This window comes from Musca autumnalis, unplaced genomic scaffold (assembly GCF_047663935.1).
Source record: "Musca autumnalis isolate F117 unplaced genomic scaffold, ASM4766393v1 scaffold_4, whole genome shotgun sequence".
In the NCBI taxonomy this organism is placed as follows: Eukaryota; Metazoa; Arthropoda; class Insecta; order Diptera; family Muscidae; genus Musca; species Musca autumnalis.
The window spans coordinates 18,585,509-18,610,673 of NW_027411977.1; the positions used below are offsets into that span (position 1 = coordinate 18,585,509).

Here is a 25,165-nt window from a genome sequence, read left to right on the forward strand (position 1 = left end):
ATTCTCTTACCCAAATATAGGAAATTTGGTATTTAGTCTTCTTTGAGCCTAAAAACTGTCCGTCAGAAATTTGTCGGTATATACCGACGTTTTGAAATAGCCCCATAGAATGGTGCCTCACATTGTTTTACCGAAATTGCTGAAATTTTCATACACGAAAGGAAACTAATTATTCCATTTTACTTCAATGCAACTTGTGGTGGAGGGTATAACAAGTTCGGCCCGGCCGAACTTAACGCCGTTCTTACTTGTTATTAATCAAATTTAACCAAATATTTCGTTTTCTAAAGAAAACATAATTCCTTTGTTATTTTTTAGTGTTCCAACACGTGGGGCACTACGATTTTTAGTGATCCAGCTGTCGGAACACTAAAATGTTTAGTGCTCCGCAGTCGGAACACTAAAATTTTTAGTGCTCCGCAGTCGGAGCACTACGATTTTTAGTGCTCCGGCAGTCGGAACACTAACATTTTTAGTGCTCCGCAGTCGGAACACTACCATTTTTAGTCCTCCGCAGTCGGAGCACTACGATTTTTAGTGCTCCGGCATGCGGTACACTACGATTATCGTTGTGTTCCAGTACAGTATCACTAAAATATTTTTTAGTGTTTGTGTTCCGGAGCGGTACACTATCGTAGTGTACCTATCCACCTTGGTACGGTACAGAACGGTACGATACCATAGTGTTTATTTTCGAACACTGATCACCATATGGTGAATAGAACCCCTACCAAGGCACGGCAGGAGGGATCTACATGATCCATAGAGAAATGTCCAACGATAATCGAGGAATCCCCTAGTCAACCACGTTTAGCAAGCATTTTGGAATAGTTTGAACAATCCACAGGTCCGGTTATATGCACCAGATTGACTCGGAGGAATCTTCGACTAGGGGCCGTAACCTCAACAATTATGTGTTTGGGATCGACAATTTATCCCGGATTGCCTGCCCCGTGCCGAGATAGAGATGAACCCCGGCCAGTATGGATCTTTTCCGTTTGCCAGATCTACATTCACCAACTATCAGTATCGGTGAGATGTAATGGCCTTAGTCGCACCCGTAATTACAGCGATAGGTATGTTGCTGTTTGCTGCGCCAGAACATCGCCCAGTGTGTCTTCAACTTCGTCCTCGTCTAAAACCACAAGTTGTTGTTCAGCGGCCCGCAAATGCATCATTCCTGCAATTCAATTTCACAGTCTCCGCAATAAGGTCAGCGAAGTTGTGGACTTTATGAGTCGGAAAAACATCATGATCGCCGCTATTCAGGAAACAGTGCTCACCACCACCTGTAGCTTGATGGTTACAACGTTTTGCGGAAGGATCGCACAAGAAGTGGAGGAAGAGGATTTGCCTAACTAATACACGACAACAGCTGCACACCATCTCCACATATATTTGTCAAGGGCTCAGAGACAGCCGTGTGATAGAACAGTGATGGTGGCGCTTGACTTATCAAAAGCCTTTGATACAGTCAGGCACTCCACGCTGTTTGAAGACATTGAGCAGACAACCCTCCGGCCAAGCTTGAAACGTTGGATGGTCAACTATATGTGTTTACGCCAGTCGTACGTGGAATTCAGGAACAAGAAGTCCAAACCCCGTAGAGTGGAACAGCGAGTTCCCCAAGGTGGGGTGATATCTCCGAAACTGTTTAACCTCTACCTCTCCTGTATTCCGCGCCCTCCAGACGGCATCGAAATCGTAACGCATGCGGATGATTGCACGATCCTGGCGTCAGGTACCTTCCCTGATGACATCTGTGAGAGACTGAACTCGTATTTAACCGATCCTACCACCTTTTCACGCGAGGAATATGCAGATTTCCACCACAAAATCTACAGCCACTCTGTTCACCACATGAACAGCGCAGTTTGGAAGAGAATTGAATGTCGTGGTCGATGGTTTGGTCCCCGAGATTATGTGATACGAATTGGAAAAAGATTCAAACCTGTCAGAATACCGCCCTGAGAACAGTAACAGGGTGCCTTCTCAAGTCTTCAGTGGACCATCTACATGAAGAGGCAAAGATTCTTCGGGATATTGCAGTCGGCTAAATTCATATTGGGCGGAAATCGATCGCGTCGTGCAAGGCATCTGCCCAGTATGCGGCATCGGCCCGCACGATGCTAAGCACTTATTCAAGTGCCCCGCCAAGCCTACTCACCTGACTCAGTAGATATAATGTAGCGGTGCAATAAATGTCAAAATTTGATTGATGGGAGCCTCTGCTGACCTCAGCTGACTTCAGCTGACTTCAGTTGGCATGCAGGTGTGGTCAAGGATCGTAAAGCTGTCAAGGAGGTTGAAGGTTGTAAATTATGTGTTAATGGTATGCAGGTGTTCAAAAAAAATGAAGGGGGTGGGGGAATGCAGTTGTTCATTGGTATTGAATGTGGGTAGTGACCTTTTGATTATCCTCCATCCACTTGTTTGCATATCGTTATAATAGCGCGAATAAATGATGTTGATCTTTTTGTGTGATCGTCAATGTGAGTGTTTTTTGTGTCATTTTGGTTGGTCCGTCCGCGATTTTTTTTGTGTCCTTTTTGTTTGTCCGTCCGCGATTTTTTTCTCTGTCATGACAAATCTTTATCCCTTGTAAATGACACTTGTTGGCATTTTTTATGGGAAAATTTGTAGAAGGATCTTTTTGTTTGGTGGTCGGGGTTTTCTTTGTTATCAGGACAAATCTTTGTCCCTTGTAATTGGTACTTTTGCGCATTATCCATCGTAATGTTGTTGAAGATTGAAAAGTGAATTTTTTTGACCTTTTTTTATGATCGTGTCATGCAGTGTGTCCTTTCTTGTATGTTGTTGTTGTTGCGTTGCTACTGTGGGACCGTCCTTGTGTGTTGTTGTTGTTGTGTGTGTTTAATATATTGCACAGTTTGTCTTTTCGTGTATGTTGTTGTTGTAGTTTTTTAGATGTGTACCCTTTTTTGTATGTTTATTATGTTTTGCTTCCTAGTGTCTTGCCGTCTTGAATCTTTTTGTGTGATCCTGTATTGTATTGTATTGTATTGTATATGTTTGTGTCCTTCGTTGTATGTTGTTGTTGTTTTTTTAGATGTGTACCCTTTTTTTGTATGTTTATTATGTTTTGCTTCCTAATGTCTTGCCGTGCAACCTACCTTTTAGGGTTTTTGTAACTAATGTCGTCCTTTCCCTTTCCACTAGTCAACATAATTTCATAATGTTGTGAAATACATGATCACTTGAATTTCGTGCCGGCGGTCATCCTAAATGTAATTGTCCTTTTATAAAATAGGCTAGACATCTTTGGAATCTCGCGTGTGTGCGGTCAACCCAAATACTTTTTAACCTTTTGATTATTCCCCCATCCAATTTTTGTATAGTGACTGATGATCTTTCGAAGATCGTTAAATTAATATTCTAGGATCTTTTTTTGTCTGTCTGCGATTTTGGGTCGTTTTTACGCCTTGTCGTTGAAATTTTTCAACGTTTTCAATGTGAATGTGGGTGAAGATCACTAAAGTGAATGTTCTTTGACCGTTTTGTGAACGTGCTTATCCCTTGTATTTGACACTAGTCTTCATTTTCGATAGAAATGTGGTTGAAGATCAAGAACAACTTTATGTACTTTATGGGTTTTGCCACTTTCCCAGCAAACATATTAAATGATATTGAGCCTTGCTTCTCACCCTTTATAGAGTCAAATGATGCACGTGTTTATACCATTCTGTGTGGCACTTTTTTCACTTTTGTCTGTGGGAATGCGGTTGACGGTCTAAAAAAGACGTTCTTGGGACTTTTTTTTTTGTTTATCTATCCCCCTACGTGATGCACATCCATGGCTTGCATGTTGTTGATGCTTTTCTAATAGGTCAGATATCATAACACAACCAATATTTTTTGATATGTGTTGATGAATACAGGTGTTCAGCGAAATAATTTGTTTCCATCCATTCGATCGTGCTATGTTTCACAGCGTCAGGACGTATGCTTCTTGTGCTCAATATAAATACGGGTGTTCTAACATCTTGTTGTTTTTGTTCCCATCCATTAGATCTTATTCACATTGTTGTTGTTCTTATGCTTGCTAGAGTCATGCTGTATTCTTCGGTGATCAATGCGAAAACTTCCACCCTTCCTTGTAAATGTTTGACGTTGTGGCCTATATATTAATTAGATCCAGGATGGTACATACATATTTTCAACCTTCCCTTAGCACTTGTTAACATTATTTCACAAGGCTGTGAAATACATGTAGGTGCGTTTAAAATTTAGATTAACTAAGCACCTCCTTTGATCCTTATACCTCATAATATAAAAGTTTTAGTGCATTGATGTTTATTATGTTATGGAAATGTTTATATGTAAAAGAGAGGTCAACATACTTGCGTATTTCGAACCATTTCTTTGGAATGATTACCTTTTTTTTATATAGCTTATAATATAGGGTTTTTCCTCCCAACATTCGGGCTATATTAGATCAAATATTGTAACCCCTCCCTACACACCTGGGAAACATTATTTGATAAGATTTTACTGTGTGTGTGTGTTTACATCATAATAAGTACAAACATATTATTTTGAGTTAAACAATAATGTTGGGATTAGATTACAAGGATGAAAAACAGACCTTTTATAAAAATATAAAATGTATAAAAACGCATTTCGAGATTGAGAAAATATTCAGTAGCAAATATACTGTCAATCGATTTGAATATGGATTCCCAAAGCTTCATCGACCGTTGCATTGAGGAAGACATTTCTTCAGAGTGGAATGATTGTGAAACAGATAACTATCTCGCTACAATAGCTGCCCAGATAGAAGGAAATTACATTGCGGATAAAATTAAGGAGAAAAGCTCGAAAAAGATGCCACAACTTGTTAAGGAAGTGTACGCTAACCTTGTTGGAGTGTACTTTCCAGAAAATAATAATAATACGTTAACAAGGCTCATAGACGATGAAGAAGATTATCCATATATGCCGGAGGCACAAAACGTATGGGCTTTGGATGAAAACGATCCATGGTTTTTAGATTGATAAATGGAGTAGAGTTTGCTGCTTAAAAATTATTTTTTTAACATTTGAATATTTTTGTATTGGCATGTAAATAAATATAGTAATGTTGTTTTTTTAATATAAAGTATTTGTTATTCTGGGATAATGTGTAATAGTAAACAATTTACATTTTATGTTTTCATGTTTTCTTAGTAATAATGTAATTGTTTACGAAAATATTCACATTTAAGCAAACAAAGAATATGTATTTTTGATTCTTCATTGATGTGGACATAAAAAGACTATTTTGATTTAAAAAAAGTTTCCATACAAATCAAAGATTCCACTTCTGGCAAGTTAAATGAACTCTTAAAGTCGAGTAAAATCATTAATGAGGTATCTATGCAAGAAGCAAGTTCAAAACGGATTCAAAGGGAGATTTTCTTTTATGTCAAAAAGGCAATATCCCGAAGATGAAGAATGAAGAAGATGCAATATGTATGACAGAAATCTGGGGTAAACTCAAAAATCATAAATAATTTATATGTATAGTGATAATAAATATATTTTCAGAACCATTTGAGCAAACATTTAACGAACGGGACTACATACTAACGGTTCATCCCAAAATATCATGTTATATAAAAGAAAACAACGGTAGACTGCTATTTTATTATTTAAAATCTTAAAACTAGACGTATTTTCCTACGAATAAATTGGTTATTGAATTGTTTATGCATGTAATAATATAAACAATAAAATCATGTTTCATTTTCTAAATATACGTGTTTTATTAGTGATATTATACAAGTGTATCTGTTTACAAGAATATAACACTTAATCAAAATTATAAGATTGGGTAAAATGCATATTTTCCAATAAAGCCATAGAAACAATGGCATTTGGAATGGATACAGATATATACATATAAAACCATTAAAACAAATTTATGCTCAATATCGTGTTATAATACTATGTAAAATTCCAAAGCTACCATATTATTATAACAATAAATGATTCGCCTTTTAATAGTTATGGTTTTGATATATGTTTTGAGTAGTTTGTTTATTAGTTATTATGGGACTGTATACATATTTTTTAATCAATATATTAAATCAGCACGTCTCAATTCTTTGACGATGAACGCAATTTCGTTGTCATGTTCTGAATTACCAGTGTTCTTTAATGGTATTAATATTCTCAAGCGGTCAACTAACTCATTAGGATCATTCCAAATTATTTTCTTTGCTGTATTGTGTTTAGCACGATTTAAGCCTGCTCCGTTTGTATTTTTAGACAATTCTTTTATAATTTTTTATACTTTGGACCACGGTTTCCTCTTATTTGTCCGTTAAGTTCATAATTTCTTCGATGGACACATGAAGCCTCTAATATCTTTTTATATATGTCTAGTTCATTTACATTGTAATCGCATGGATCTTTGAGAAATAGGAGGTTGTATAAACCTCTTGTCAGACGCCATGCTTGATTTCCAAGTTTAATGTTACCATTGACAAAGTATACTTCTGTATTACCTAGTTTCCAACATCCTTTATTATCCTTTTGTGGTCCATATTTTTTATCAATTTTCTTAGCTGTATGTAGCAATGTAAGATTGTCAACATCCATAGTATTTGTTTCATTTAACTCTTCTTTGGCGTGTGATTGGAGAATATCAACTCCAGAGGTCTCGTTATCTATTTCATCATTTCCTGTATCAATTCTTTCTGAGATATTTTTATCAATACTGGTATCAGATAAATTGGAATCTCTTTGTTCTTTTAATGTATGATTGTTGTAGGGTTTCTCGAATTGGGCTTTTACATCATTTTCTCCTTTTTTAAAGGATTTCAGCATCTTTTTCAAAATAATTCTAGATTTTATTAGTTCTTCGAGAATGTTTTCCTTCATTATGTTTAATGCTATTTCACCGTATGCTGTCTACTTCAATAGAAAGCTTTTTACGTATATATGACATTTTAATCAAACAGCCCATATTTAAACAGCACATGAAGTCATAGAAGCAGGTTATTGTGCTGTTGAACCATAAGATAAAAGTTGAAATTAGATCAGGGAACCATTAGAGGGTGAATATGTTTAACCATAATATGAGCCGACAGAATAGCTCTTAAGTAATAACAGGGGTGTTATCAAACAAGCATATGTAACCATTGAATCATATTAGGGAACTGTTGAATAATATAGGGAACCCTTTATCCATATTAAGGAGCTATTGAGCCCCGATTAGGGTTCTGTGATCCAGATTATGTAGCTGTTGAGCCATATTAAAGTGCTGTTGAGCCAGAATAGGGAGCTGTTGAGCTTAACCAGGGAGCAGTTGAGCAAGATTATGTAGCTGTTGAGCCATATTAAAGTGCTGTTGAGCCAGAATAGGGAGCTGTTGAGCTTAACCAGGGAGCAGTTGAGCCAGATTATGGTTCTGTTGAGCCTAGTTATGGAGCTGTTGAGACATATTAGAGTGCTGTTGATTCAGATTAGGGAGCTGTTGAGCCATATTAGGGTGCTGCTGAGATTGATTAATGAGTTGTTGAGCGACAGGCTGAATAAACATCCTTCTGTGAACAGTCAGATTCAAATAGGCATTATTTGATTTTTTATTGATATAGTTAGTGTATAGTTAGCTTATTTCCTGATAATAAAATCTCCAGTTGACAATGTTTGTGTATAGTTAGCTTATTTCCTGATAATAAAATCTCCAGTTGACAATGTTAAAATTACAATAACATTAGAAATTTTATCCACAAAATGTAAGGATTACGTTTCTATACTTGTGGTTAAACCAACGTTTCCTTGGGAATTTGATCACCATTAATATACACATTTAAACTAAGATCAAGTTTAATCGTACAAGCTATTTTATTTTCTTCTCCTTTGACCTGTGAATACAACACATCGACATTAGGATCCGCATTATCTGTATGTACATTTTTCATATCATTCTCTTTATTTATACTGATGTGATTGTCACATTTCTTCGCTTTAAAACAATCCACCAATCTTATTTTCTTATATAAGTTGTTCAAGGTAATACAGACATTAGTCAATTTGTTCAGGATCTTGGCATACATTTTTTATTTATTATCCGATTAATCCTGGTTGAATTGTGACGTTTTGCGTTGAACTGATCATACGGTACATACATAAGAATTCATAAGGGATACAAACAACAAGTCTATGTGATTGTTAGGTATACACCAGCATTCGGCACACAACAACAACAATTTGAGCAAACATTGTTGTCAGTCCATGGTTTTTCAATTAGTGAGTGGAGAGAGAAGCTCTTATAGCTTGCTCGCGAGTAAAGAGGTGCCGAATTCTTGTATACACACAGAAACTTTAACATGCAAATTTTTTACGTACTTACATATGTTATCAAATAAGAGGAAAATTTAAAGTGCAATAAATATTGTGTCTTTATTTTTCAAATCATTATCCAAAATTCAATATTTGTTTTCAAATATACTTCTTACTTTAATAATACAATAAGAAATAATGACTTGGATAATTGGATTGAATATCTAATATATTATCCCGGCTTCTCGCAGCTCTTCAATAATAGAAACAATTTCATTATCATGATTATAGTTTCCTCGTTGACGAGATTTTAACAAGAACTTTAAGCGATCGACCAGAACTTTTGGGTCTCTCCAATAGACGTACTTCGGTTTAGTTAGATTTAACTTCATTAGACCTTTACCAGTATGAGTACCGTCAATTAATTTCTTTATTATCTGTGTGTATTTATAACCTCTGTAGGATTTTATCCTTTCATCAGGCCTATATCCCACTTTATGTGCGTTGGAGTCCAATAAAATTTTCTTATATATTTCTAATTCAGATGAATCGTAGTTTGTTGGCTTTTGACGAAATAAAAGTTCAAACAAGCCTGGTGTATGTGCCCAAGTCTGATTTCCTATGATAATTTTGTCATCATTTACTTGTAATGGCTTGTCTCCAAATTTCCAGTCTCCATTTATGTCTTTATGTGGTCCATATACAGTATCCAGTTTATCATTTTCAGATAGCTGAGAAAGAGTTACATCATTTTCATCATCATCGTCATTTTCTGAATAAAATGTTTCTTCATTTGTGTCATCACTTTCAATAGGTTTATTTTGGATATAATCAAGTTTGAACTCGTCACCGTATGGATTATTTGTGCTTGCAGCCTCGTCTTTCATATCTGTCTTAAATTTCTTGGTGGGATTACCAGCGTATTTATTTACATTTTCACGTTTTAGTTTGACTAATTTGTTTAATTCATCTGTTATAGGTTTAAATGTGGTTTGCAGTTCAGTATCTCTTTCCTGTTCACCCCTTTTAATGCGTTGAAATTTTCTCTTCAATTCATTCCGGGTATCAACTAGTTCTTGCAATACTTTTACTTGGTCCATGGTTTATTTCATACTAATTAATTGGTAGGGTTTTATTTGATATAAATATTCCATAATTCTGTCATTATGTTAAGATGCTAAATATAATATTGCCATATCTTTGCATAACGTGGAATGAAAGCATCAAACATATATTAACAAGAACCATACATTGAGTTCACCCACAAAAAATACTCGGAAAAGTATATTTTCATATTTATTTAAAAATTATCAATCAAAAATATTAATAAATATCAAAATTTGTCTCCTTATTCATCCGTTTCAATAGCATTAGAATCCTGTTCCGGTCCAATTTCAAACCTTGCGTCGTATAGAATTCTGCTTCAATTTGATCAGCTATTGTAGCGAGATAGTTGTCTGTTTCACAATCATTCCTCTCTGAAGAAATGTCTTCCTCAATGCAACGGTCGATGAAGCTTTGGGAATCCATATTCAAATCGATTGACAGTATATTTGCTACTGAATATTTTCTCAATCTCGAAATGCGTTTTTATACATTTTATATTTTTATAGATAAACCAAAAAAAGTCCCAAGAACATCTTTTTTAGACCGTCAACCGCATTCCCACAGAAAAATGTAAAAAAGTGCCACACAAAATGATATAAACACGTGCATCATTTGACTCTATAAAGGGTGAAAAGCAAGGCTCAATATCATTTAATATGTTTGCTGAAAAAAGTGGCAAAACCCATAAATTGCAAAAAGTTGTCCCGACATGTTATGTTTATAACGTTTGCCATAATTTTTTCTTGATCTTCAACCACATTTCTATGGAAAATGAAGACTAGTGTCAAATACAAGGGATAAACACGTTCCCAAATCGTGGACGGACAAAAACAAAAACGGTCATTTACTTTAGTGATCTTCACCCACATTCACATTGAAAACGTTGAAAAATTTCAACGACAAGGCGTAAACACGACCCAAAATCGCAGGCAGACAAAAAAAAGGTCCTAGAATATTAATTTAACGATCTTCGAAAGATCAAGGGTACACATCTAAAAAACTACAACAACAACATACACGAAAAGACAAACTGTGCGATATATTAAACACACACAACAACAACAACACACAAGGACGGTCCCACAGTAGCAACGCAACAACAACAACATACAAGAAAGGACACACTGCATGACACGATCATAAAAAAAGGTCAAACAAATTCACTTTTCAATCTTCAACAACATTACGATGGATAATGCGCAAAAGTACCAATTACAAGGGACAAAGATTTGTCCTGATAACAAAGAAAACCCCGACCACCAAACAAAAAGATCCTTCTACAAATTTTCCCATAAAAAATGCCAACAAGTGTCATTTACAAGGGATAAAGATTTGTCATGACAGAGAAAAAAATCGCGGACGGACAAACAAAAAGGACACAAAAAAAATCGCGGACGGACCAACCAAAATGACACAAAAAACACTCACATTGACGATCACACAAAAAGATCAACATCATTTATTCGCGCTATTATAACGATATGCAAACAAGTGGATGGAGGATAATCAAAAGGTCACTACCCACATTCAATACCAATGAACAACTGCATTCCCCCACCCCCTTCATTTTTTTTGAACACCTGCATACCATTAACACATAATTTACAACCTTCAACCTCCTTGACAGCTTTACGATCCTTGACCACACCTGCATGCCAACTGAAGTCAGCTGAGGTCAGCAGAGGCTCCCATCAATCAAATTTTGACATTTATTGCACCGCTACATTATATCTACTTGACTCCAGTGGATCTGTGGTTTTATCCCATCGAAGTAGCCACCTTCCTGGAACTGGGGATAGACCCAGAGCCAGATTGAACAGGAGAACTCTTTTCTGTGTACATAGAGTGAGGTAGCTTTCTTTTTAATGCATGTGGTCTAAGAATCTATGTTTAAAAATAACAAACTGCCTGTCATAAATAATGGAACAAATGTCGTGCCCAAAATAGTAAAGATAAGAAAGGGTCTATAATGTTTGTGTGTGCATGGCTGCATGATGTATTTACCCAGCAAACCAAATGTCTGATGTCCGACAAGTCTGAACAATTTCGGAAGCAAAGTCGTTGAGATTTCGTTCCGATTTCTAAACGATTTTTCGGAGACGAAATAGTTCAGATTTTGTACCGATTTCGGAACGAATGTCGGAAAGAATTTTCCTTTCCGAATTTCCCAAGGATTTTCTTTAGATTTCGTTACGAAATCGGACCGAAATCGATCCGATGTCGCTCCGACATTTCGTTCCGAAATTATGTCAACCACTTCATACAACTTTCGTTAAGATATCGTTACGATTTCGGATCAGATATCGGACGTATCGTCCGAATTTTGTTTCGATTTCGTTACGATGTCGGTACGATTATGTTTCCTGACGCTGGCATAAATCCTACAAAAATTGAACTCGTATTTTTTACAAGAAGGAGGAAAATTGAATGCTTCCAACTACCGGTTTTGGATGGTATAGAGTTATGTCTTTCAACGGAAGTAAAATATCCTGGTGTAGGCCTTGACCATCAACTACGATGGAATAGGAATATTGAAGAGCGCGCAAAGAAAGGTTTGATCGCACTTTACTCCTGTAAGAATTCAATAGGTAAAAGTTGGGGGTTAAGACCTCAGGTTATACATTGGATGTATAAAACTGTGGTCTGTCCCGTCTTAACATATATATATATATGAATGTCTTGCTTGGTGGCATGCGTTTTGTACGAAGTCAAACCAGTCAAAGATGGATAAAGTACAACACGCAGCATCAATCCTCATCACCGGCGCCGTGAAAAGCAATGCGCAAGCTGCGCTAAACGCAATGCTGGATATTAAGTCAGTAAATATTCTAGCTGAGGCAGCTAGAAGCGCTTTTAGGCTCAGAGAGATGAAGTGCTGGAGTGAGACGCGTTCTGGACATGCTTCTATACTTCACAAAGGAGGCTGCCTAGACTCTATGGAGATAAGGGATTACCTCTCACCAATAATGATTTTTAAAACGGCTAGGATCTTCACCCCAACTAGGAGTGACTGGACTCATGGAAGACCACTTCCACAAAGCTTGGCCATTTATACAGATGGATCCAAGATAGAAGAGGGCATAGCAGTCGGACTCTTCTGCGAGGAGCTCGATGTAAGCTGGTCTTATAAATTGAACCAGTTCTGTAGTGTCTTCCAAGCGGAGGTATTAGCCATTGTAAAGGATTAAATTTGGCAGTCGTAATATTTTGCGCAAACTTAAATTAATTTGTAAGATGGGCCATATCGGTCTACTCCTTTGGATACCTCCCCCACAAAAGTTCAAAACTTTTCGCTAAAATGGTGGGCACGATAACTTTCAAAGTCAAAGTCGTAATATTTCTATATTTGTATGTCAAGTCCTTCGGGTACCTCCCACACAAAGTGCGGAAAAGTGCTGTTTAGAACCACCTCTCGAATCGTTTTGATTTTTCTTGAAACAGGTTGCACTCAAGGCTCCTATTACGATGGCACACGTTTTTTCAATGGCAAGTCCATACTTCTTGAGAAAATGAACCGAATGCTGAAAAAGCCCCTACGGCTGATGACAACTCTCGAACCGAATACTGTGTTGGTCCACGCTTTGCATATAGGTACACTTCTGCCGGTACCTCCCCCACAAAATTTCGAAAATATTCCCTAAAATAATACGAACGATTTGGTCCAAACTTTGGATCTCAAAATATTTTGTCCAAACTTACTTTATGTTCAAAAGTCGGCCCTATCGGTCCACTCCTTAAGTACTACCCACACAAATATTCAACATTTTTGTTTGAGTGCGGTTAAGGGTCTGTTCGAGTATCCTTTGGGAATTTTTACCGAAGGTACTCTTAGTGGCTGGGATATTATGTTTTTCGTAGGCAAGTCCATGTTTCCTGATATAATGGTCCAAAAGCTCTAAATTATGACTGGCGGGCGCGATATCTATCGTGAGGAATATAACAATGAATGCAGAACAAAACACACGGGTGCTAAGAATCCCCGGAGGAAAAACCAAAAAGACACTGAATATTGGTACATGGAATATCCGAAGTGTCATCGGATTCATTCCAAAATCTGACAGAACTATGATAATAAAAATATCCGCAAATCCAGTCAACGTTAATATAATTCAAGTGTATGCACCTATAGCAGACAAAAGTAATGACGAGATTGAAACCTTTTACACTGAAGTCGAAGAACTAATTAAAAGGCGATTTCCATACTAAGGTAGGAAGCAATAATTGCAGGAGTAAATGGAAGATATGGTCTAGGAGGCAGAAATGAAAGAGGTGAAAGACTCATCGAATTTTGTCAGGAATTTAAAATGAAAATTACCAATACCCTGTTCACCCTACCGCCAAGAAGGTTATATACTTGGAAATCCCCCCAAGATGGAGTAGGCAATGTGATAAGGAACCAAATAAATTTTATACTTATAAACAGGCGACACTGCTCCTCTGTAAGAAATGTCACAACATACCCTAGCGCAGAAGTAACATCTGATCACAATCTTCCGATGGCAAAAATCCACATAAAACTAGCACGTCAATCAACTAAAGCACGAAATCGAAAAATTGGCATCGGAAAACTCGGAAATCCTACATTAAGGTCTGACGTTTCTTCTCAAGTCAACACAGAATTAATTAATATCGACAGGAATGACGTGGAAAATATATGGAACAGTGTGAAAATCACAATCAATTCAATTGCACGTAACACGCTTGGAAACTACACAAAACCAAAAAGTAAAAGCTGGATGACTGAAGAGATACTTCAACTGATGGATGGATGAGTGTAGAAAATACAAAAATAGTTACTACGAGATGTATTGGGAAATCAACAGGGATATTCAAAGGGAAGTGCGTATAGCCAAAAGCAACCATCTTAACCGTCAATGCCAAGAAATTGAACGACTAATGACACTGCACGACGACTTTCAGTTACACAGGAAAATGAAAGAAGCAGCCGGCATATACAAAATAATAATTCATCAGTCCTTTACAATAACAATAATGAACCCGTTTTTGAAACCGCTAAGAAGAACAAGTAAGAACGGCGTTAAGTTCGGCCGGGCCGAACTTGTTATACCCTCCACCACAAGTTGCATTGAAGTAAAATGGAATAATTAGTTTCCTTTCGTGTATGAAAATTTCAGCAATTTCGGTAAAACAATGTGAGGCACCATTCTATGGGGCTATTTCAAAACGTCGGTATATACCGACAAATTTCTGACGGACAGTTTTTAGGCTCAAAGAAGACTAAATACCAAATTTCCTATATTTGGGTAAGAGAATGTGGCTAATCGAAACGTGGACCTATACCGACGAATTTTAGTCAGAAATGGGGCAATATTAAAGCGTGGACCTGTACAGACATATTTTAGGCGAACAGTTTTATATCATATTGAAGACTAAATAACAAATTTCAGCCATTTTGGTGGAATATTGAAGACACAACCTTCAAAATACGAAAAATCGGGAGGTGCCTTTCCATGGGGGCTATATGAAGGCGTGGACCTATACCGACAAATTTAAAGGGGAAGTTTGAGTACCCCAACAAAGTCTAAATACCAAATTTCAGCCATTTCGGTTGAATATTGAGGCCACAACGTTCAAAATACCGAAAATCGAGAGGCACCGTTCTATGGGGGCTATATGAAGGCATGGACCGATGCCGACAAAATTCTGGGGGCAAGTTTTATACCACCAACGTAGACTAAGTACCAAATTTCAGCCATTTCGGTGTGATAATGAATCTAAAACCTTCAAAATACCGAAAATCGGGAGGTACCGTTCTATGGGGGCTATATGAAGGTGTGGACCGATACCGACAAAATTCTGGGGGAAAGTTTTATACCCCCAAAAGAAGACTACGTACCAAATTTCAGCCATTTTGGTAGGATAATGAAGCTAAAACCCTAAAAATACCGAAAATCGGGAGGTACCGTTCTATGGGGGATATATGAAGGTGTGGACCGATACCGACAAAATTCTGGAGGAAAGTTTTATACCCCTAAAGAAGACTACGTACCGAATTTCAGCCATTTTGGTAGGATAATGAAGCTAAAACCTTAAAAATACCGAAAATCGGGAGGTACCGTTCTATGGGAGCTATATGAAGGTGTGGACCGATACCGACAAAATTCTGGGAGAAAGTTTAATACCCCTAAAGAAGACTACGTACCAAATTTCAGCCATTTCGGTGGAATATTGAGGCCACAACGTTCAAAATACCGAAAATCGGGAGGTACCGTTCTATGGGGGCTATATATGAAGGCATGGACCGATACCGACAAAGTTCTGGGGAAAGTTTTATACCACCAACGTAGACTAAGTACCAAATTTCAGCCATTTCGGTGTGATAATGAATCTAAAACCTTCAAAATACCGAAAATCGGGAGGTACCGTTCTATGGGGGCTATATGAAGGTGTGAACCGATACCGACCAAATGCTGGGGGAAAGTTTTATACCCCTAAAGAAGACTACGTACCAAATTTCAGCCATTTTGGTAGGATAATGAAGCTAAAACCTTAAAAATACCGAAAAACGGGAGGTACCGTTCTATGGGGGCTATATCAAAACGTGGACCGATATATCCCATTTTCAATACCAACCATCCTGCAAGTAATAAAAACTTCTGTACCAACTTTTGACTCTCTATCTTTAAAATTGTGAGCTGTATCTTGATTTCAACAGACAGACAGACGGACGGACTGACGGACGGACGGACAGACGGACATGGTCAAATCGACATAGAATTTTATGCTGATCAATAATATATATACTTTATAGGGTCTCCGACGAATATTTCGATGTGTTACAAACGGAATGACAAATTTAATTATACCCTCCATATGGTGGAGGGTATAAAAACATCTGGAAAGAATATATTCAAAACTTATTCAAAGATCCTACTAGATCTGATTATGACTACCGGATATCACAGCAAATGACAGGCGAGGCAATCACAAAAAACAAAGTTGAATATGCAATAAAATCCCTCCGAGAACGAAAAGCCACGGGTCCTGATGAAATACCTGCCGAAATACTAAAAATGATAAATGATAACAAAAGTGATCGGTTAAAGAAACTATTTACTATATTTATGACACTAGAAAATACCCCGAGGATTGGCTGAAGTCCACATTTATAACCATTCCAAATAAATCTCACCCCAAAACATGCAAGGAATACCGACTTATTAGCTTGATGAGCCACGCCTTAAAAATTATGAAAATTATACGTAGACGGATATACATACGAAAAATGCGAAAAAAAATGGGCGAAACACAATTTGTTAATTAATTAATTGAGTTAATCGATCTAACATAGCCTAAGGAATTTGTATTGAAAAATGAATTCTAGCGAAGTATCATACACCCAACCACTATGCTACGATCGTTTCGCTGGTGGTTTAAGCCAGCTCATCAGGGATATTTTGAATGTAAATGGCTAGGAGATAAAGGCTGATTTTGATAACTTCTATTTATACAACAATTTTTACAAATTTGTAAATATGAAGTTTTTTTTGTCTTTTTTCTATATCAAGTCACCCTAGTGTCTTGCCTAGGAATAATTTTCTCAATACATACACAAGTACAATCGAAGGGGGGTTTCCTTCATGAATTGTAAAGCCCTCCATTTCGGAAGTTTTTTGTTGATATCATATCAAGAAGTGTTGATATGATAGGTTGGCAGTGGCTTAGAACGCTAAGACCTCGACAAAATTGTCTGTCTCAGCCAGGGCAGCCGGGCTCTGCTGTGAGTTTTTATTTATTATTGTCTTTTTAAGACGAAGGCCATTATTTATGAACGTTTTTAATGAATTAATTGAATTAATCGAGCTAACATGGCCTAAGGAATTTGTATTGAAAAATTTGGTTTTAAAGAAGCAAACGGAACCGAAGAAGAACTATTCTGCTTAGTCCAAAACTGTAGAAGTGTCCATAAAGACGTTTTTATGTGCTTCATCGACTACAAGAAAGCATTTGATACAGTACAACATGACAAGCTCATTGATATTTTGGCGTCAATTGGCACCAAACCGCACATGTTAATATCAATGGAGAAATTACGGAAAAAATATATATATCTAAAGGAGTAAGACAGGGTTGTACTCGTCCCCACTACTGTTTAATATTTATTCGGAAAAAAATATTCAAAGAAACAATAAATAACGCTAAAGAATGAATTCTCATAAATAATGCCTACATAAACAATATCAGATACGCTGACGATACTACTCTAATAGCAGACAGCTTATCAAGTTTACAAAATCTTGTCACCAGACTAACTGCGAGTAGTGAAAGATATGAATTAAGATTAAACATCAAGAAAACTAAATATATGATAATAAGCAGAAAAAAAAATTATGAAAACATGAATATAATAATTCACAACACTCCACTCGAGAGAGTGTCGAGCTTCAAATATCTCGGGTTCTCAATAAATGATCAGTGCGATAACTCCAAAGAAATGAAATGCCGGATAGAAATGGCAAGAAACGCCCTTCACAAATATAAAAAAGTTTTGACAAGTCATGATATTAACATCACAACAAAGACAAGGTGGGGGCCACCGTGGTGCAATGGTTAGCACGTCCGCCTTGCACTTAGAAGGTCTGCGTTTCGAATCCCAGGCCAAGCAACATCAAATTTTCAACGGTGGCAAAATTCCCCCTCAGTAATGCAGGCGACATTTCCTGAGTACTTAAGCCATGAAAAACTTCTCTAGAGGTGGTGTCGTAAGACACGCCGTTCGGACTCGGCAATAAAAAGTAGGTCCCATATCATTGAGCCAATATGAATCGGCGTGCACTCATTGATATGAGAGAAGACTCCCTTGTCCCATCTGGGTTGTTTGTGGAACAATTATTATTACAAAGACAAGGTTCATATGGCCAGTACTGTTATACTCAACTGAAGTATGGCCTCTAAAAGCAGTAGATGTCAAGCGATTAGACGCATTCGAAATGTGGATATATCGGAGAATTCTTAAAATCCCATGGATAGCTCACGTGTCAAATGACGAATTTCTACGCAGATTAAACAGAACAAGAGAACTCGTCAATCATATAGAAAGGAGCAGAGGAAGACAAGATATGTCCTGGCTCCAAAATATTGAACAATGGACAGGATTCCGAAATAAAGAAAATTTAATAAGTGTCGCAAGAAATAGAGAATTATTTTCTTATTTTGTCAATGATATATAAAACATTATACATAATATGTAATATGGTCGCTAACATTCGAATATTGAATATGCAATAAAGAAGAAGAAGTAAAAATTAAAACGAAAAATTTTGAATAAGAAGTGTCTTTAAAACTTGACAACACAATTGCTATCAGTAGGACTTAGCGACTTATTTTGGTTGTTAACTTACCGACAAATTTCGTTAATTGCCGAAATTATAAACAAAAAAAATTATTTTACAACAATAAAACATTTTATACCGATTTTTTACCGATTTTTGTCGGTAACTCGAAAAATGAGTTACAGAATTCCACATGAGTTACTTATATTGAAAATTCGGTTATTGTGATGAGAAAGTTATTTTAGTTTAGTATCAAAATCTATTCTTTTACTTACCAAATTTAAAATCCTTTTTGCCGGTTAGCGCATAACCTAAGCTGTAGTCAGCTGGATTATCATAAACATAACCATAGATGGGACTTTGTGACTTTTCACTGTGCAGTTTCATTGATTCCAGCACGCCATCTTTAAACAAAATATCTGTGTACATTTCTTGAACTTGCCAATAGTTTTCCACGGAGAAATTCAGATCACCCATATAGCGTTTACGCAATGCCTTAGCATATTCTTCGGGTTGTTCGCTAACGCTGCGCAAAAAGAGATTGGGTGGAGCCAAATTCAGCCAATGTTCATTGAGGTCATAAATATATTCCTTGCCAGTTTTGGGATTTATTTGCAGCAATTCCGCTGCATTGTAACCACCATCTTCGGAGGTATAGGTGACCAAGTATGGTATCTGGGAAAATTGACCAGATTTTATAATATCCCTTGGTTGTTTGGTCATAAAGGCTTGATGGGCATTTGGATGTTCCACTACAGGACCAAAGGTGCTGAATGGATTGTAACCAAAATTGAGGAAATATTGAACAGAAGATACAATATCACCAGCTGGCTTAGACTGCAAACACTTCTTGACGGCTTGGCTATTTTCCAGATTAGGGCATTTCAAAATCTTGGCCATCTTCAGGGCACTTTGTCTTGCAGTTGTACTAATGGCCCAGGGATTTAATGCCACTCCACTCAATGATACGGCTGTTTTGGCCAAATTCTTAGTCTCAGGGTTAAGAACGTGGTAATGGGTGGAAGCACCACCTGCAGAGAAACCAGTTAACATGACCTTTTTCGGATCTCCACCAAACTGGGCAATATTTTTCTGTATCCATTTCAGGGCCAATTGTTGATCTTTCAAACCAAAGTTTCCAGTTATGGCTTCATCTTCAGTACTCAAAAATCCCAGTGGTCCAAGGCGATAGACGATCTTTACCAAAATCACATTGCCGTTGCGCATTAAATATTCCGGTTCATAGAAATTGACATCACCAAACATAAAGCAGCCACCGTGTATGTAAACCATTACCGGATATTGGTCTTTGCCTGTTTTTGGTTTGTAAACATTGACCGTAAGACAGTCTTCAATGCCGGTCAGCTTATCTTCGCCTTCTTGGAATTGATCCCATTGCATGCAGGGTTTTGGTTTTACACTTGCATCAAAGTCTTCTTCCCATTTTTGGGCATATGGTTGGGGAGCTTCAAATCTTAAGGATCCTGTAGGTGGTTCGGCATAGGGTATCGATTCATAACTGTAGTAGATGCCATTATCTTTGCCCCTTAAACGACCATTTTCAATTTCAACAATTAATGGATCTCGATTTTTTCCACACCAAATGCTATACAACGCGAACAAGATCGCTCCCAATACAAACAGTTTAAATTTCATGTTGTTTCTCTGGCGTTGGTTTGCTAACTGATTGATGTTTCCAAAATGTCTTATCACTCAGTTGAACTTATTTGTTGGCACTGCCAATTGCCGATAACAACATGAAGAGTCCGTGTCTGTACATTCAGCAATATATACAATAAATGATTTTATTGGGTCAATTTTCAGGTTGTTAAGGGCAATAGAAGCAGATCTTATCAATATTTTGTTATAGGTCAGTCTTTACAATATCACCTGAATGTTTTTTTATAATTCAAACGAAAATAATCAAAAAAAAAAAAACAATTTATCAATTATCAACTCAAGTAGCTGATTTTAACGTAGAAGTTACAGGGAAAAGAAGCAAATAATTTATAGGTCTTTGTATAATTTTGTGTGGTGAACCAAAATACACGTGCATTTTTCTCCCATAGAGTATTTATTTGTAGCACATCATCAATAACACCAAACATTTCGAATGCTTTCGTTTTGTATTTTCCATAGGAACAATACGAAACGAAACATAACCCACGTTACCGAACTCGCTGTTTTATTTCGTTTTGTTTACATTCGTGAGTGCGAACAAAACGAATAGCGAAAACTTCTCAATTCCACAATAACAGATAGAAAACGAAAAAGGTCAAAACACATGACCGATTCAATGAATCCCATCAAAAAAGTGTGGAAGTCGTGCAAAGCAGAGTTATGATTTCAATACATCTTTCGATGCAGTCCACACGGAGTTATGAAAAATGCACTCAGCTCGATACATTTTTGAAGCACACGCTTAAAGATACCTAACCAAGCAAGCCAATTTTTGAGGCCTAAAAATGTCGCAGTCTTTTTTTCTGAACACAAGAAAGACACGGTGTGCCTTAACAAAATTTAAATTGAAGGTGCTTACACCTGGGAAGTTTTTGCAGATTCTGAAACGACAATGCTTTATAACGAGGCGACACAGTCAGTGCATTGCCTTAATTTGAACTTCTATATCTTAAAAACGGTAAAACCTACGAAAATATAATAAAGGTTAGTCTTGTGTAGAATATTCACAGCTACTGAATTTTCTTTAGGTCCATTTACATAGGACTCGTGGTTTCCAAGCAAAATCGTGAAAACCTGAAGAACCTCTAAAAATGTGAACTTAAATCGCGAGTAATTTGAAAATCCCACCGGCGATTTTTTTTGTTTCTTGATATTTCTCATCTATGAGCATTGTAGTTTCAGAATCTGCAAAAACTTCCCAGGTGTAAGCACCTTCCATTTAAAATTAATTAAGGCGCACCGTGAAGAGTGTCTAAAATTATAGGAATTTGTTTAAAAAATAAAGAAATACAAACTAAAGTTACGAACATTGCTGTAGACCCAATTTTTTTTAGAAATCTGAACTACAGCAGGAGGAAAAATAAAAAACCATTTGGATGATGAAGCAAAATCAGTTGCGGTGTCATAAAATGCACACGGTGCTCTTGAAACAATTTTAAATGGAAGGTGCTTACACCTTGGAAGTTTTTGCGGATTCTGAAACTACAATGTTCATAGATAAGAAAAATCGAAAAAAAAAATCGCCGGAGCGCTTTTTAAATAAATCGCGATTTAAGTTGACATTTTTAAGGGTTGTTTAGGTTTTCACGATTTTGTTTAGAAACCGCAAGTCCTATCAAAATGGGGCTAATGAAAATATTGTAGCTATGAAAATTCTCTACAAGATCGACCTTTATGGTATTTTCGTAGTTTTTACCATTTTTGAGTTATAGAAGTTCAAATTTGGACAATGCACTGACTGTATCGCCCCCTTACAAAACAATGTCATGAAGGGTGCGCCTTAACTAACTTTTGATGAAAACCGCTTACACAGGCAAAGTTTTTGTGAATTCTGAAACAGCAGTGTTCATAGATGAGAAAAATCCAAAAACAAGAAAAAATCGCTGTAGGGATTTTTAAATAAATCGCGGTCAAAATTCACATTTTTAGGTGTTTTTTTTGGTTTTCACGATTTTGCTTGGAAACCGCAAGTCCAATCGAAATGGAGCTAAAGAAAATGTTGTAGCTGTGAAAATTCTCTATAGGATTGACGTTTATCATTTGTTCCCAGCCTGTGCCATTTTTGAGATAATGAAGCTCAGTTTACATTTTTAGGTTTTTTTGTTAGGGTTTCGCGATTGTGCTTGAATACGGTAAGTCTTATCGATATGGGACCTGAGAAAATCTTAAAGCTGTGAAAATTCTCTACAAGACTGGCTTAAGTAACTTATCCTAAGTTGTAAAATTTTTTTAGATATATAAGATTAAGTTGGGAATTTGCAGTCATGACATTGTTTTATAAGGGGGCGATACAGAATTGAATTGAATTGTCCCAATTTGAACTTCTATATCTCAAAAACGGTGAAACCGTCGAGTATACTATAAAGGTCAATCTTGTAGAGAATTTTCATAGCTACAACATTTTCTTTAGTTCCTTTTTGATAGGACTTACGGTTTCTACGCAAAATCGTAAAAACCTAAACAAGCCCTAAAAATGTCAACTTAAATCGCTATTTATTTAAAAGGCGCTCCGGCGATTTTTTTTTTGTTTTTTGATTTTTCTCATCTATAAACATTGTAGTTTCAGAATCCGCAAAAACTTCCGAGATGTAAGCACCTTCCATATAAAATTGTTTCAAGAGCACCGTGTGTAGAGCAGAGGAGTAAACTCAGTTACGATTAACTTTAATGGAGCATTTTTATAATTTGTGTTAATGTAATAAAGTTAATATTCTTGTTTTACACAAATAAGAAATGTATTTTATTTATTTTGGGATATTTGCAATGGCTTGCATTTTATAGCATCTTTAGACTGCATCCTAGCTGTGTGCCGTGGAAACAAAATGGAGTGCATCCTAGCTGCGCACTCTCTTGTAAAATTCATAGGTGAATTCATAGGAAAATATGTACTCCAGCGGCAATTGTTCTAGTGATGTAACTGCATCCGCGGATGCAAACTTTTTGCTGGGATGATTCGTTTGGCGGTTGAAGACTTCAACCTTCGTAGTATGTTCCAAGAGTGTTGATGTTGATAGGGTTGTTAAGCAATCAAATGTGTGTGTATCTTAGTGCGGCATTGATCATTTCGCACAGCAAATGTTTGCCAACAATTATTTTTGTTTCGGTAGTGAATGAAACAACTCGGCAAAGCATACCCGAAGTACATTTCAGTAATCGTACGCTTTTTCGTATTTTTGCCTTGAAATTTTTTTTTGTTTTGGGAGCAAAACGATTCAGAGAAACAGAAAAGTATGTGGTACGGGAATCGTTTTGTTTGTTTGCGTTCATTGAACATAGGTAAACAAGTAGGAAAAGCGTTAAGTTCGGTCGGGTCAAACTTTTTATATATTATATTTAAATCGGTTACTTCCTTCAAGAGTTATAGTACGCATAAATTTTACCAACATTTTCGAACTTTTGTGGGGGAGGTACCGGAAGGAGTGGACCGATATAATCCATCTTTGAACTTGAACTAAGTTTGGACAAAATATTACGAAAGGCAAATTTTGGACCGAATCGGCAGATCCGTTCGAGAGTTATCTTGCGCTCCAACCACTACACACGGTGTCATACGGTTTTTTGTAACTTTCAGACTATTTTCTCAGGAAGTATGGACTTGCCCCTGATGAAACTTACAGCGTCGTATAGAGGACAGCGAATAAAACTTGCGTAAACAAAAATCAAAGCGATTCGAGGTCCTAAACTGAACTTTTCCGAAATTTTGTGTGGGAGGTACCCGAAGGGCAAGTCCACCCTGAAGAAACTTGTACCTTCGTATAGGGGACAGTGAATACAATATGTTACCACAAAAACCAAGGCGATTCGAGAGCAGGTCCTTAACTGAACTTTTCCAAAATTTTGTGTGGGAGGTACTCGAAGGAGTTTACTGATTGAGTCCATATTGGAACCTCATCTAAGTCTGGTAGAAATTTCATAATGTGCAAGGTATGGACCAAATCGGTTACTTCCTTCAAGAGTTATCGTGCGCACAAGTTTTGCGACAATTTTTGAACATTTGTGGGGGAGGTACCTGAAGGAGTGGACCTATATGGCTCATCTTCGAACTTAAATCGAATCTGGACAAAATATTGCGATTCCCAAACTTTGAACCGAATCGATTGATCCGTTCGAGAGTTATCGTGCGCACCAGCCAGACCGACAGACAGACGGACGGACATTGCTAAATCTACTCAAAATTGTCTGAAACGGATATCGTACAAATATACTTGGGGTCTAAAACCATTATTTCGATGAGGCACATTTTTGGTCGTATCAAAGTGACGCGTAATGACGCGTATTTTATATGGGGGCTATACCAAAACGTGGACCTATATAAACAAACATTGGTAGAAATGTTGTTTGGCCTCTAGAGACACAAAATACAAAGTTATAACCGATTCTGTTGTCAAATGGGACTAATACATTCAAAAGTCCTACTTAAATATAATAGATTTTCCCAAAATTTCATCTACCTACGTCAATCCGTTCGGACGCTAGAGTGATTTCCACAGACGGACGGACATGGCTATGTCGATGTAGAATTGCACGCTGATCAAGAATATATATAGTTTGTGGGGTCTACAATGATTATTTCGAATAGTTATAAACGTAGTGACAAACTTAATATACTACCATCCTATGGTGGAGGGAATAAAACTCATCAAAATATGACGAGGGATACGAGGTTGTAAAACAGTCATAACCCTAATGTATACACACATGCATACAGTGTCGATCATAAAATTAGCACACCCTACCCTTATCAATTAATTTTGCAAATATTTGTTTTTAAATGTATGTTTCTTAAAGAAAGTTTT

General features: G+C 36.8%; 1 protein-coding gene across 1 annotated transcript in view; it reads right to left on the reverse strand.

The window, feature by feature from the left end:
- Est-P (Esterase P) overlaps window positions 1-20,418 on the reverse strand; it is a 30,737-nt gene extending 10,319 nt beyond the window's left edge. Inside the window, exon 1 of the mRNA XM_073980983.1 lies at window positions 18,965-20,418. Within this exon, the coding sequence (XP_073837084.1) occupies window positions 18,965-20,345 (1,381 nt within the window). The 5' untranslated portion in view covers window positions 20,346-20,418. The remainder of the gene's footprint in view (window positions 1-18,964) is intronic.
- Window positions 20,419-25,165: the final 4,747 nt, after the last annotated feature.